A 15389-nucleotide genomic window follows, 5' to 3' on the forward strand; every position below is an offset into this window, starting at 1 on the left:
TATTGTATAGCAGCTTCTGGCAGCAAAGAGTCCCAGGAAAGGATTGCATAGACCTCTGGTAATTACTCTCAGCCTGTCCATCTAAGGCCTGCCAGTGCAGGGACCTGCAGCACTGCCCAGCAGGGACACAGCCCGCACAGTTACAGACACGGTTCTGCTTTTCTTCCTTTTCCTTACAAGAGACTGATTTGGCTAGTTGTGCTCTGTTTGATACCTGGTGATCGTTCTGCTAGGGTTTGTGTCACTTTGTCACTTTGCTACCGTTCACAGTTTGCAATTGCAGCTTTTCTAAGTCTTTATTGACAGTCAGACACTTCTTCTGTCGCTTAGTGTGTGCTCACCCCAGCTTCCCATTCCCCATTGCCCATCCCAAGCTGGGAGCTGGGCTGTGCTGACATGCCGACGCGTGCAGCCTTGGGTGGACCAGTTCCCTTCCCCGTAATGCAGGGAACCGCTGTGCAATCGCAGAGGTACCGCTGCGGCATCGCTTGGCTGCGGCTTTGTAAAGCAGCTTGAGCTCCTTGGGAGAACAAGGTTAAGTGCAAAACTGTCCCCTTATTCCGTGGCCTGAGATTGTGGTTTGAAGTGGACAGGAAACAGTAGCAAACAGAGCAGCTTGGATGTCCCTAATGGTGGTGATTTAGTGATTTGGGGCATTTTCAGGGGCTGCTTCACAGCCCAACTACTGAAAGAGCAAAGCCAGCCCTTTGCTGGGCTGTGTGCAGGACACAGGAGCTGTATCAGGGCCATGCTTGGCCTTAGCTTTTGCTTTATCAATTGCAAGTGATAAAATGTCAGTTTTCCCAATTTTCCTCCCCACAAGTTGTTTTAAAGGGAATGAAGGCAGATCCTGCTGTAGCTTGGGACATTACTAGCCAACACAAATGACTCCCCACTGTCCTTTCATCTCCTCGTGCCCCGAGCCTTTGCACGTCCTGGCACGTAGCCCAATTGAAGCATGAGCTCCAACAGAAGTTTTAAATTTAAAGCCATTCTTTTGGCTTCAGAAATTCGCAGATTGAAGCTGAGATGCAATTCAGCTGTTTACTTGCAGATCTGCAACAGCCCTGCTGTGCTATTGCACTCGCCTGGGCCAGGCAGTCGTGTTAACAGCGCTTTCCAATTAAAGTAGCAGCCTCAGTTACAGAAAATGCTTTTCCTATCTGGGCATTTATCTGATTTTTTTTTTTTTTAATTATTACTCATGGAGCACAGGGTGGGTTTTGCTGGATTTTTTATTTCTTGCCATTTCCAGCATCAGCTTGGGCCAATACCACTCAGATGCCACATTATTCACATGATGGGGAGCACTGATGTGAGTGGCCAGGTAAATATCAGGTGCACAAGCAACTCCTGAAGTTCTGCTCACCCAGAGCGGGAAAAAAAGACGATGTGTTCTGGAAACAGCCCTGCCAGAAAATCCCAGAGCCTTGCTGTGTAAACTGTGACCGCTTCCCTGACTGAAATGTTCCTACTCTGAAAACCTGGCTTTTAAGACCTTCCCAGCCAAGGACAAGGCTTTTCCCCGTTACCTGAACAGTCGGAGTCTCCAAGAGAATAAATGGCATCAGAGGAACTCTGCATCTTTCTTCATGGTGCAGTCAGAGAAGAGCATCTTTTCCATTTCACCTCACGGAAGGGGAGATGCTGGGCTCCATCTTGTCTGTAGTGCAACAAGCTCAGCAAGGCTTGTCTGGCAGGACGCGGTGGAATCAGAACGGAGACCTGGGATTTTCACCCCAGCCGTATTTGCCATTGCGGACAGTGCTGTAACTCTGCCGGTTTAATGTTCTTTGTAACATGAGCACAGAACTGTTTATGCTGGGGCTGCAGGAACTGGAGGAGGACCAGATGCGATGACAGAAGCGCAGGTTTCAGGGCTGACATCATGTCCCGTGAGGCCACAAAGCCTCTCTCTCCCATGAAATGCTTTCCCCATCGTTTGATCAGCTGTAGCTGTCACTCTGGGCTTGTGATCCTCAAATCCTGAAGCACCTCAGTTCTGCAAGACCCTTGCAAGGATGCTACAACCACAGACTCCCAGATTGACAAGAAAGCAAAGCCTGCTGCTGCCCCCATGTGTTACTTGCTCATTATTGTTGCCACACACCAGTAAAGACGTGGGAACTCTCTTGGCAAGCAGGAAGGAGAGCCAGGCTGAGCACAGCACAGCCTCTCAGGTCAAAGATCTCACTTTGGAAGACTTTTCTGTTTCTTCTGTTCCTCCGCAAACTCAAGGCCTTCCCTGGGGCATCTTATATTAAAAAAAAAATTGCAAAGTCAGATTGGGCACGTTTGGAAGTGAGACGAGCTGGAGACAGCATGGAGGCACGCGATACACAGCAAAGCACAGAGGTGTCATCGTCCCGTTCCGAAAGGATCCGCGTGCAACACGCAGAGATTGCCGTGCAATGCCGATATCAGATATCAGCACGGCACGTTCAGGCTTGTTAGCTCAGAGCACAAGGAGCGCAGAGCGAGAGACAGCTCTTGGCAGGCTGAGCTCACAGGATAAGGTCACGGGAAAGAGAAGTGATGCTTTCGTCAGCCTGCCTTTCCCCAGTATCAGCACCAGCCTGAGCAAGGACTCGCTCTGTGCTCCTGCAATACACTGTGCTCCGCATGGTGCCAAGGACAAAAGCTTCCTCACAAACACATTGAAGCTGTGGTTTTCCAACCAGTATCTCAGTCTCCAGCTGCCACTTCTTGACCCCGTCAGGTTTCAGGTTTGACCCATTAAATGGCACCTCTCAGAAGAGCTACGTTCCCTCAGATCAGTGGCACCTCTCAGGCAGATGGGAGAACAGCCTGTAGTTACTGGCTGTCTACCTGCGGCTTGCCAACAGCTGTAATTTACCTTCTGGACATCCATTAGGGATCTCACGGATTTGTCCTTCTCTGTCGAGCGATACTTTGCTAGGGCTGCACACGCTAATTATTCTGGAAAGCATCAATCCCAGAAGCTGCCTGGGGTGCTAGGTTGGTAGCACCAGCCAGATTCTCACTGGCCCAAATGGAGCCAGTTTGTGGCTCAGGGGGGTCGTGCAGACCAATGGTTCTGACCATTGCTAACACAGCTTTTTGGAAAGGTAGGGTTGGCTGTCTGCCGTCCTTTCACCGAGAGCCTTTTTGGCCCTGGCACCACTAACAGATGGACCAAGGAGCAACACCTCAGCTAAACATTGTCCACAGACTGCCCTGCCCACTGCCTAGAGCTCTCTGAGAACATCCGAAGGGAACAACACGCGCCGGCAGGGCTTACGTGCTCCGGCAATTGGGGATTGCAAACACATGCTTCAGCTATGCAAGAAATCTTTAACTTGTTCTGAACGCGATTCTGCCTGGGTTTCTTCCCAGGAACATTCCCGTTCTTCACAATTTACCCGTTGCAGGAAGGGAGAAGGAGTTGGGGGGTGAGATTTTAAGAGTAAAAGAGAGGAAAGGAAACTAATCTTCCAGTGCTTTCCCTAGCCAAATTCCTCCAGGAGGACAGGGTGTGGAGTATGGACTCCAGAATTTGGCACAGTCCCAAGAAAATATGAACTGCAAAATTAAAACCACTTTTAATTAGCCGTTTGTTTTTATATAAAGACTAAGTCTCTGTTTCTCTGAAGTAATTCTGTGTCTGCTATCACACAAACCAGGCAGCCCCTGCCAAATGGTGCTGCGCGATAGAAGGCAAGCGCGGAACTGGGTCTCTGAGCGAAGGCACGTTATCTCCTCCAGGAGACGGCAGTGCTGTTCAGATTGGCATTCTGGTTCCCGAGATAAAAGCCTCCTTCCTAAGAGTGGCGGCTGATGTGAGAGAGTTGCAAACGTCGTCCTCGTAGGTGGGAGTAATTTGATGTCTGAGCTGGAGATGAATGATGAAGCTGGGTCTTTAAACACCTGCTGTGTTACAAACAGGAGAAAGCGCTTGCGAGGGTGGAGATGAGAGCTTCTGCCCAGCACCTCACACCCCCATTAAGAAGGATGACTGTTCTGGTTTTGTTAGTATTGGCCACGGCAGGGTCCTGCCAGGGGAGAGCCACAGGCCCCAGCGTCTGCCCCGTGCTGCGGCCGTTCGGAGGGATGGGCTGGGAGGGAACTGCCGGGCTGGCTGTCACTTGAGCGAGGAAGGCGTAGTCCATATCCAAGCTGGGTCTCCCCTGAGCCGGGGACGCTCCTGCAGATAAGGTGTGAAGCCGGCTGTCAGCCAGGTCTCCAGGCTCCTACAGCCCAGGCTTTGTTCTTCTTTCCAGATGTCGCCACCTGAACCATCGGCTTGTTCCTGGGGATGTTCGGTTCCAGCCCAAGACCCTTCGAGGGCAGGCGGCGACAGGAGCAGCACTCATGTGCGCAGTTGCCCATGGCTGAGTTTGGAACCTGCTGAGCTAAACAAGCGCTTCCGACAGCAGAAACCGGTAAGAGAGGCAAGGTGGAACCCGATGCTACTAAACATGCGCTCAGAGTAACCCCCATAGCTCAATTAACTTTATTAAGCATACGCCTATAATTAACTTAATTTAACTGAGGTTTTCTTCCATGCGTTGTGTGCCTACTGTATCAACCTCTTAAGCTTATTGCTGTGTATATAATTCAATCAGATGTACGTACGGTACCCGCACAGCTTAGTCACTCCGGACACCAAGGAGAGTGTTATTTTATTGTATTTGGCTCCTACTTCTGCCTTAGCACAGGGGTAATGTCACTGAAACGGGTTGTGCTACGTTAGCCCAAAACCAGAGCAAAGCCCGGCGTTTATGATTTGCAACAGAGGCGTCAGAATTTCTGTAATGCCGTGTCCTGAATATGGATGTGGATGGCTACAGCTGCCTTCCCAGTCTCCCAATGGGAGACAAGAAAATAAAGACAGAAAGGAATACTCATCTTTAATTTTTTAATAATCCAGCAATGTCAGAAATACCAGCAGATTACTGTTGCCTCCTAGTGCTGTATAGGAGCCTCTCTCTGTATGCTAAACTAAACGGGAATAGTCGGTTGATATTCAGCAGCAGACGCTCAAGAAGTTATTTCTTTAACTCGTGCTGTACGTAGCGTCAGGACAGTAGTTTGCTACTTGTGAGTGTCCCCTTCTTCATCTTTTATTTTCTGTACATTCCGTGTTTTTATTGTTAATAGCCCATACAGGGAAGGAAATGGATGAATTATTTCACTCTGTCTTGCTTTTATTAACCCCTAATCATGGATCAAGTCACAATTAATGATGGCCCTGGTGATTTACGAATTGCAATTTTTACTCCTACAAGTTTTGGCCAGTTGGAAACCGTCAGATGCCGGCCTGAGCAGCTGCAGCCTGAGCATCAGTTGGCACCGATGAGCAACGTGCGCAGGGATGTGTGAAACGGCCCATCTCTGGGCAGGGGGCCGCTGCCAGAGAGGTGGGAGCTGCTCTCTGCTAGTTGCACATTAAGTTATTAGTTTCCCAAGGGTGGAAAGCAGACCATCACTGAGTGCTTTGAAATGGAAATAATGGATTTTATTGCAGAGCTTAGAAGGCTGCTTAAAGAGAAGCAAAGAAAGAAACAAAGAATACGCGTCTGACAGTTCCGACAGTTTGGAAGTGAAAAAAGAGGGACAAACCCAAAGTGATGGGTCTGAGCAAGGGCTTAGAGTGATCGCAGGGACAAAAGGGGAGAGCCCCGCTCTAGGTTATGCTCTCTTTGGAAAGCCCCAGCCAAGGCCTTCACTGAGGTTTTGATTCTTTATCTCAAAGTGATTCACTCTGACGTTCCCTGGGAAGGAGCTTGCGTCGATGTGAGTCCTGGCTGGTGCCCAGCATCATGCACACGTTGCTACTTTGGATTAAGCAAAAATGAGCAGACTTTCTCAGTTCTGTGGCCCTCTGCATTGACATAAGTCAGGGGTAGGAGGACTTCTTCCTGAAATTCAAGGGACATTTGACCCCTGTGTTGGCTGAATGACTGAACCATTCAGCTCCCACACAGACCTCAGCTGTTTGGGGCTTTGCAGCTCTCACAATCTATCTGCTAACAACAAAAATATTCCAATTATTGGGAGCGACTACATCAGCCGTGCAGCTGGCCCGGAGCCAACATCAGCTCTCCCACAAAATGGGCAGTTATTTCTTGTTAAGAATGACCATATTCTTCGTACTGACCACAGTTTGCGTCGATTGAGCTTCAGCGTGCCCAGGCCACTGGCAGTGACATCTGCCGTAACAAAGCCGCTGAGCAGTCCCTCGGGGACCAGCTCCGAAATGATGTCTCTGCTGATTGCTCACATGCCACCGCCTCTCTCTGCGTTGGTTTGAACAAGCCTGGCTTACCCAAATCGCGGTGGGGAGCCGTTGAGCTTGGAGGACCAGCAGCGAGCAGCTGTTCTGAGTGCAGAGCGGAGCTATTCTGCAAGTGAAACGGTTCAGGAGAGGCCGGGGCGTCAGCAAAAGGTTAGGTTTGTCCATCTCCTTTAGGACAAAGAGCATCCAGGACCCCGAGGCGGTCCCTCTCAGGAGATCTTCACGCTGGCCTTTGGGGCGAGCGGTGCCTGGGTAATTCCTGCAGCCAGCTACGGGGAAATATTTCTTCTCTCCACCCGCCACCCCAGAAAAGCTTTGCGTGTGAAACTTGTTAAAGATTTGTCCTGAGCTTGTTTTTTAAACGTAAGCCACAAGTCAGGATGGGTCGAGGAAAACACACCGGTGCAGAATACACCTCGTCAGCTCGGCCGGCTGCTCTGCCAGCACCGGCTTCGCCCCGGCTGGGGCCAAAAGCCAGCGGTGAGCCCACGGGGCAGCGCGGCTGGAAGGGGGACTGGGCATTGGGAGCTGTGGCTGTACCCAGGGCGCAGTGCCTCGCGCTGGCCACAGAATGCGAGGGGAACGGCCGATTTGGTCGGGAATGCCGAAACGCATGAGGTAACTTGGCGCGTGGGCTCGGCTGGCTGGCAGGGGATGTGGCACGGAGCTAAATCCATCGGTGTGAGCGTGGTGACAGCACCCACATGAGCAAGGGAGGGCAGCCCCAGGCCCAGACTGACCACCCCAGCCTAACAACGGCGCCACGACGTTCCCAAAATTGGGCCAAGTTCAGTAGAGATGGGAGATGTGCGTGTGTGTGTGTGCCTGTATTGGCGATGTAATAACTGAAACGATATTCTACCTGTGTGTACGGTCAGGATAATGTGTATCATGCGATGGTACCATCCGCAGGGCTGCACTGGGGCACGCTGCTCCCCCGCCATGCGAGTGCTTCGGGCACCGCTCTGGCCCGGCCTGGGCGGGGGGCGCGGGCCCTTTAAGTGGGGCCCACCCTGCGCCGACAGGTTCCAACCCTGACCTCTCAACCAACCTGGCTGCACTGCTCCTTTCCACCGCCTATTGGCCAAAGTGGCGCTGAGGGTCCCGCCTTCCGGCGCTGCTAGCCAATGGGAGGAGAGCTGGCCGAGAGTTGGGGCTAGGTTGGTGCGTGCGCCCGATGGCCGGCGAGAGGTGGGTCAGTGCGGGGCGCTCGGGACGGGGCTCGGCCGCCCTCGGCCGCGCGGGGGCTGCGGGGAGAGGGGCAGCGCCCGGCCCGGGGGCCCGGGTCTCTCCGGCGCTGAGGGCCGGGGCCCCGTGCGGGGGTCGGGCCCGGCGCTGAGGGGAGCGGGGCGGGGCCCTCCGAGGGGGCTGGGGCGAGCGGCCGGGGAGCGGGAGAGGGGGCTCGGGGCCGGCTGCCGCCTCGCCCTGCCCGGTGGAGGCTCCGCCGGCGGCCCCGGGATGGGGGGGGGGGGGGCGACAGGCCGGCTCCTGCCCGCCACGTGTGTGGGTGCGGGGCGGGAGCCGGGGTGCGGGGCTCGGGGCGGCCGCAGCCGCGCTGGGGAAGCGGTTTGGCCCTGGCTGCGGAGAGCGGCCCCGCGCCCTCGGCCTCCCGCTGATCCAGAGGCGGAGGGGTCCCGCAGCGAGACCCTGCCCGCGGCCCGTGGGCGCCCTCCCGCAGCCTGAGGAGACCCCGCTAGACGGGAGGGGTGTCTCCGTGGGAGTCCCCTGCGGGTAGGCTGAGAACAGTCAGGTCAGCGGGGCGTTTTACCTGTACCCGCCCCTGGCCGCAGATTGCGGAGCTGAGGATTGAAGGGGAAAAAAATAAATAAATAAAAGGAAATAGCTTCCTAATAACTTGCCGCAGACCCAGCCGTAGTTACAACACAGTGCCCAGGCAGGTTCTTGTCTTCAGACAGCAAAATGGCCTTGTCATTCAGATTGAAGTTAAGTATAGCTTGAGCTGGCCTTATTTATAAAAAAACAAACAAACAAACAAACACCTAACCCAGAAATGCACTTCTGTGGAATGAAAATGTGGATTCTTGAAGCATAGAGAACTAAGGACTTCTGGAAAGGTGGCATAAAGGATGATTTTCTTCAGTTTTTAATGTCTATTGGTAGGAGCTCTGACGTGGTTCCATGGATTTTTTTGCCATAATTGAAGACACTTGGCTCAAGTGACTCTGCTGCTTTTTAAATGAAATTACAGAAGGTAGTACATAAGATGTGTGGCAAAGTAGACCAATGCAGTCCACGGGCAGACAAAAGCAAAGGTTTGAAAATGATGTGCCTGTTGTTGAAGTTTGTGTATATAAGGTTTCTGGTATTTCTGTCGTTGCTGTTAGAGTGGCATCTTTTGGATTTGCCCCTGAGAAGATCTGGGTAGAAGGAAAGCTTTGTGTGTGTGTGTGTGCGTGTGTGCAACTGCTGTGCTTTTTGTCTGTTTTCCCAAATCTTGCATGCTAAGAAATAAGCACAGATATTAAGGAAATTCCAAATGTCTCGTTTTTGTTCCAGGTGCTGGTGTGGAAGATGAGGCTGAATGAGAGCCGGACAAGATCCTTCCAGGCCCCCGTCACCGTCCACAATTACCCGGGCAGGCAGGTGTATGTGTTCCCCAATGGCCGATCCGATTCGGAAGAGTCGTCGGAGGAGGAACTCAATGTTACGGAATTGCGACCGAGGGGCAAGGAGCAGCAGCGATGCAGCGCTTCTCGGGACAGAGTTGGAGATGTGGTACTTCTCGAACGAGAGATTACAGAGGATGATAATCTTAACAAGCTAGCCCTGCAGTATGGTTGTAAAGTAAGAGCTATCTCTGTTTCGTTGGGTTTAATTAATCAAGAGATATTTTTACCTGTAGCATAGTTTCCAGAATTGCAAGAAGGTGTGCTGTTGTCTAGTAGTTTTGACACTGAAAAGTGTTAGCTGTGTGTATTTCCTGCAATATCTGGGTAAAACTGAGCTGGAGAAAGGAGAGAGAAAAAAAAAAAAAAAAAACGAAACAAAAAACAACCAACCAACCAAAAAAAACCAACATGGGGAGAAAAAAAAAAAAAAAAGAGTTCTTCAGCTCATGGCCTAGGCCTATTGTCAACCCCACGCCCTGCGTGACCTGCTTTCCTGTTTAATGTGGTTGACTAAGTGCGGTGTAGCAGTCATGATTTGTACTTGGCTACTTAAGTGAAGGCAGAAAGTAGGAAGCTGAGTGCAGAAATGAGGGTGAGAGCCCTGCTCCCAAGGAGCATACAGTTTTTGAAGCAAACTGAAGAGTAGAAAGAAACGCCACTCCAATGGAGTTGGTTTGGAGGGGGGGATCATTTATTTTTTTAAAGGTATGAGCTTACCTATCGCAAGGCAGGCCTAAGTCTAACAGAGGTGGACTTGGAGAAGGAGAGGTGCCAAAGTCTGGGTCACGGCGTGCGGGTGCCGTCTGCCCGTGCGGGTTCTGGTTGCTGTCGTACCCAGAAGCGTGTGTGGTTCCGCCGGCTGCAGGCAGAAGGGAGTGCGTGTGTGAACCTTCTCTGGAGTTGGAACATGCAACAAAATACGTTCTCTTTGTTCCAAAGCAGAGAGTTTTATAGAGAAACTGCTGGAAAGTTAAATTACCTGCTCTGAACGTTGAAGTACTCTGTCGTTGAGCAGTTAAAGCTGTACTTTGTGAGCCTCCTTTATCTGCAAGCTAGACTGGGATTAAAAAGTTCTGTGGTGCAAACAGCTGGGCAGTGACCTGGCTGGGGATGATGACACGCTACTGGCTCAGCTGCTGCGGCGCACTGCAGTCTGTCTTGCTTAACAACGCAGCTGCGTGGTGCAGCTGAAGCAAGAGGGCTTAGAGGAATTGCGACAATTCCTCTCCTCCTATTCCCTTGGAAACAAAAACAAAACAGCGAAGCAAGCCTTCTAGGCTCTGCTGACGAGCCTGATGCATCAGAAGCAAATCTGGTTGGACTTGAATAGGTCTTGATTGCCGCTTGTGCCGAATCACAGCGATTCAGTGAACTCCACGGAGGAAGATTCTGAACAACTCTTGGTTTGTGGCAAGAAGCAGCCGGCTGTGCCCTGTACTGGAGCTCGGGAGGGCTCGGTCCTGTCCCGGCCGTGACTGTCCGTCTGCTGCTCCGCGCCCGGAGCCGTCAGCCCCAACAGGTCCGGGCCGATCTGCTCTGCTGCCCTGCAGGAGCCTGCTGGGCTTGTCTTGGGGGGAAGGCGAGCAGGTGGGGAGGGACCAGGTAGTCAATGTTCTCCTCCCACAGGGAAAAACCTGTCCTGCTGCCTCCGTGCCTTCCAGCGAGGACACTTCTGACTTGCTCCAGTTAAAGTGGAGAGGTGCAGAAATCCTCATGACTGGGCATCTGTGTATTTGTCTGTAAACAGACTGGTGCTGACCAATGTTGATGTATTTTGTTTCGCTTACACAATTGAGCAGCTCCTGAAGGATCACCAGGACATCGGTGAGGAAGCTTTGTAGCCACAAATACGTGCGACTGTGTTTAAAGAATCCAGGATGAGCTTCTCCTTGAAATCAGTGAGAACGTGTCATTGGTTTCGGCGTCATCAGGGCCTGCTTGTGGAGAGGGCTGTTAAGACAGTGCAGCAAATAGCTTTGTGTGTGCTGCAGATAACTTGGCAGAGATGCAAAGCACTTTAAAATTCTCATTTTTACTCTTGACCATTTATAGTCCTGGCCTGCTTTTGGCATTGTTCTTAGCTGGGACAAGAGGAGCTCGCTGCAGCCAAAAAATGAGTACAGAAAATGAGCCTAAATGGCTTGCGCGGCCGAGTGCTCTTGCATTCTTCCCATCAGCTTTGTTTGTTGTTTCTGTGTGAGTGCTGCTCCACTTTCTGTTTCTAGAGCCTTAGCACAACATTGCAGTGTTTGATTGCAGGCACTGCAGGGGATATTTACTGTCCCAGTAATTTGCTTTCATTGGACCAAAACCAAAGACCGAAGCACCATCCCAGAGGAGGCTTTGAGTGCAATTGTTATTTCATAACTAAATAATTTTGCAGGGTTTAAGTCCTGGTGTTACGCTGGGGCAAGCTCTGAGGAGTCTGAACCGGCAGCTGAGGATTCCTTTTGCCTCAAGGGCACCAGATTGGGATCTAGATTAAACGTCCCATTTTCAGATCTCAGGTTTTGCAGAGCAAACGTGAGATTCAGGCGTTCATCTCATCTCGACCCGTCAACAGAGTCGTGCTTTCTGGCTGTGACGTCGCAGACGTGCCACTTTTCAGGGGTTGTGCAGTAGATAAGCTTGATGTGGGTGGCTCCCTGGCAGCCCGTGCAGGGACGGGAGGACCAACTGCCTCCCCCTTGGCTCCTCCGTGCTGCTGGGGGCTGGGACGCAGCCTGCGAGTGGCCCTGAGCGTTTGTTGCAAGGGGGAAGGAGATGTTCAGGCTCCCTTCTGGCGTCTCTGTGTCTTGGCTTTTAAAAGGAGGTCTTTGCACTGAACTGTCAGTGATTTTGGTGCTCCTGGCACTTACGTGTTTGCTTAGGAAGTAAAGTGCTTTCTTCTTTTCAGTTCCCCAGGTTCATCGGTAGCCTCAAGCTTTTGAATACAGTAATTTCTGAGAGTTCTGAAAGAACAAATCCAACTTTCTCTGGAAGTGCAGTCCTTGTAGTGTGTCTCTTCTGTATGATATGTCAGAGGTGATGAACTTGTTCGTGTTCTGTTTGGTTTGGGGTCCTGCTGTTCTCCTTGTTTTGCATCCTCCAGCCTTTCCCTCGAGGTTCTTCCTTCGCGCATGCTGACAGCCCTGTTCCTTTTCTTTGACAGAGGGTGTAGGGCAGCTGAGAAGTTCAGGTACTCACTTGCTAGGTGGTTGTGAGTGCACACTGTGTTGAGGTGTCTTCTCTTTATCTAGTATTAAATAAAGAAACAATGCCTTGCCTTTGTCTGTTCTTTGCTACCGGCTGTCCTTCTGACTTAGGCTGTATGTATGGTTTGTTCTTTCTTGCTGTTCGAATCACCGAGCTGGGTGGGAGCACCGGTCGCAGATGGAGGCCCTACGCACGAACCACCAACAGCGATCACAGATGCCGTGAGCGTACCTTCAGCGGGAGCGTTTACCGGCGGTGGAGAAATGAGTGGAATGGAGCTGCCGCCGTGCAGGAGAGCGGTGGCGCTTGCGAACGCGAGCGAAGGGCGCTCGTGTCTGTGCGGGCGAGAGGCTCGCCTGCTCTGTGCCAGGCTGTGATTGTGCTTTCGGAACTGCGGTGTGCTCCAGAGACAGAGCTCGGTTCCTCTGAAATCGCTTTCCAAGCAGGGGGAGGGTTGTGGCTGCTCGCACTGGCGTTGTCCTCTTACCTTAAACATTCATGCATTGTTTAATGTATGAAAACTTTTTTTTAAAGGATCTGTTATAAAGACTCTTCTTGCCTTAACTTGGATTAGACATTAAGCAAGAGAAGGATAAAGAAAGCAAAGAGGAAGGAAAGAGTATTGAGCAAAATACAGCATAGGAGAGAGACGACAGCGCTAGAGGAGGTTGTAGACTGGTTTAACAGGGGACCATCAATCCTGCAGGACCTGGAGCATCCTGGAACGTCTGGGAAATCTCTGCAAAACACTAAGCCACTTTGCAGCCAAGGCTTGCTTTTATTTTCTGGCTGCTGCTTGCACACTAGTTCTGTAGCTGCTGGGTTGTCCTACGCTAACACTGCTGCCTTTTGGATTCTGTAGGTTGCGGATATCAAACGCGTCAACAACTTCATCCGGGAGCAGGACTTGTACGCGCTGAAGTCCATCAAGATCCCCGTGAAGACCCACGGGCTGTTAACGGAGGATGGCAGAGACCTAAGGCCGCTCCCGGCTGCGCCCCCTCAGACTGGCCTGACGCTCGTGGACTTACCGGAGCCTGAGGATGGAGCGAGCGGCTCTGCTGACGGCAGGCACCTCAGCGAGTACTTCAAGGGGATTGACAAGAGCATTCAGGACGCGGTGCAGGCGGAGGTCTGGCTAAACGCAGAGTATTGCATGGAAGCACGGGAGAGGCCGCTGCCCGAGTCAGGGAAGCAGAAGACCAGTAACGGTGCAGACTGTGGAATCCAGTGGTGGAACGCAGTTTTTATTATGCTCCTGATAGGAATTGTCCTGCCAGTGTTTTATATCATCTATTTTAAAACACAAGGCCTGGTGGCCCATACCTCCAACGCAACACTAACCTCAAATCTTTCAACACATGGAGTGGAAGGGAAATTACCACAAAACTCAGTTGTACAAAAAAAATCCTAACGGGGAGATGGAGCCAAAGGCAGCCTCTCCTCCCGGCACTGAAGCCCCTACGCCAGTGACTCTGACTTGAGTGCATTCAGGGGATTACAATGCAGGTTATTTTTATTTTTTTAAGTAAGTAGCTGATGATGTTGTAATCCTGAACTTGACAGAAAGCATGGTGATGTGATTCTTCTGGAAGAATAAGGATGCTTTGTTGCTTATAAAATCATCAGGGGGCTGACTTAACATCCACGAACTCTGATGAGGGAAAGTATTTTGTAGCAATTTACTCATCTTGGGTGCTTCAGGTATTTCTTAATGCCTTGTCTAAGAAGTGAATCCTTTGCTGCTGAGATGAAGAGTGCAGTATTAATGTGGTTGGAAAGGTGGGGGGGGTTTGCAGTTTTAAGAAAACTCTTTTTGCTTAGAGTAGAAGCAGGGACTCTACTTTTTCTCTGAACTGTCAGTTGTTTTATCTCTTGCAGACCATGGGGGAGGTGGCAGGCTTGACCCTAAAAGGGTGACTGCGGGGATGGGAGGCTAGGGGTGCCATGGCACAAGGCTGTGGACACCACCTCCCCGTTTCATCCTTCTGAGCAGTTGTTTAAGGTGTGTTTATCAGGGTACTTCAAGCCCACCCCGGGAAGGGTGAGCCCAGGTCTCTTCTCGATTAAAGTCTTCAGAGACTTCGCTTTGAAAGCCAGTGTCTCTGCAGGCTCCGCTCATTGCAGAAGCTGTGCTGGCACCAGGGCGCTGCTTGGCCAGAGCGGATGCGGCAGGGTGACAGCAGATGGCCAAAGGGAGGAGTGTGAGGCTGCGGTACAGAGTATGTGCTGCTCAGGGGCTTGGTTGCTGGGGAGAGATCTAGCCAGTGTTACTCTTTCTTTAAAAAAAAAAAAAAAAAAAAACCAAAAAAACAACAAAAAAAACCCAAACAAACAAATAAAAAAAAAAAACCCACCAAACCACAATGGTACATCTCAAACAGCTAATTTCAGTCATGGCTTTGACTTTCCTTGTTTGTAGTGTCCAAGGTCCAGGAACGAAGCCCTGGGTTAGAGAGCCACAGGAAGATGTGTAAATCCTGTATAAACTGGGGAGAGTGAAGCTGCTGCATAGTAAATGTCATGTGAACAGCTGATGTTAGCAGCAAGAAGTTTCTGAGTGCGTAGGAAAGACAGCTGAAGCTTTGGGGGCTGGCCCGAAATGTCGGTAAGCCTGAGGTCTGTGTTGTTTGATTCTGTAAACACTGAGTGCTAGAGGTGTGCAGAAAATGAGGCTGTGGGGAGTTTGGTGCAGAGTATTTGCCTTAAAAAGTCAATCCAGCAACTTCAGGGCCTGGGAGCAGAGGTAAATGCTCTCCTAGAACAAAACACGAAGAAGTTTTTGCAGGACAGTTGTATGAAAGCTGGCCGGGACTGTGGCAATGTAGGATGGGAGTAGCAGCCAGCTGAAATGGGCACACGGTGTTTGAGGGAGGGTCCCAGCCCTTTCCTGGCCACGTGCGTGGGGGGCTTGGCTCATCTCCTGCTGCTGAGCTGGCGGGAGGGCAGAGCTGGTGGGCCAGGAATAACGCTGCTCTTTGACCTCCCCTCCTTGCCCGGCTGCCCACAGGAAGAGGCGCAGGATCCTTCCCGCAGCAGCGGTCAGCCCTTCCCCAGCGGGCACTGCGGCCATGAGGTGGCTGCGGGGCCAGGAAGGGCAGCGGCTGTTGCAGGGCCGCACCAGTGCTGCGATGGGTGGGGGTCTGTGGTGGTCCTTAGAGCTCTGTGAGCAACGGCGAGGCTGGGTGAGCACAGTGGTACAGATGCAGTGTATCTGATAGCATCTGCATTGGGGGAGCGACACAGGACTGAGGCGAGGAACAGCACGCTAAGCGAGCAGAGCTGTGCGATAACCATAACCTGTG

At 51.6% G+C, this 15389-nt stretch overlaps 1 protein-coding gene across 5 annotated transcripts; it reads left to right on the forward strand.

Moving 5' to 3' along the window:
• The first annotated feature begins 3749 nt into the window (after positions 1–3749).
• Positions 3750–15220, forward strand: LYSMD4 (LysM domain containing 4). Of its 5 annotated transcripts, none has more exons than XM_086757325.1 (6): positions 3750–3826; positions 4242–4403; positions 8777–9064; positions 12947–14286; positions 14507–14982; positions 15048–15220. In XM_086757325.1, exons 2-4 carry the CDS (start codon positions 4242–4244, stop codon positions 13496–13498), a joined length of 1002 nt encoding a protein of 333 aa, XP_086613451.1. In that variant the 5' UTR covers positions 3750–3826; the 3' UTR covers positions 13499–14286; positions 14507–14982; positions 15048–15220. The 5 variants fall into 5 exon arrangements, with proteins under 5 accessions (XP_086613451.1, XP_086613450.1, XP_086613452.1 ...); XM_086757324.1 differs by having other exon boundaries at positions 3793–3830; XM_086757326.1 differs by lacking the exon at positions 3750–3826 and adding an exon at positions 3839–3924.
• The last annotated feature ends 169 nt before the right edge of the window (positions 15221–15389 follow it).

The sequence above is a fragment of the Chlamydotis macqueenii genome, chromosome 12 (genome assembly GCF_036417535.1).
Source record: "Chlamydotis macqueenii isolate bChlMac1 chromosome 12, bChlMac1.mat, whole genome shotgun sequence".
Classification (NCBI taxonomy): Eukaryota; Metazoa; Chordata; class Aves; order Otidiformes; family Otididae; genus Chlamydotis; species Chlamydotis macqueenii.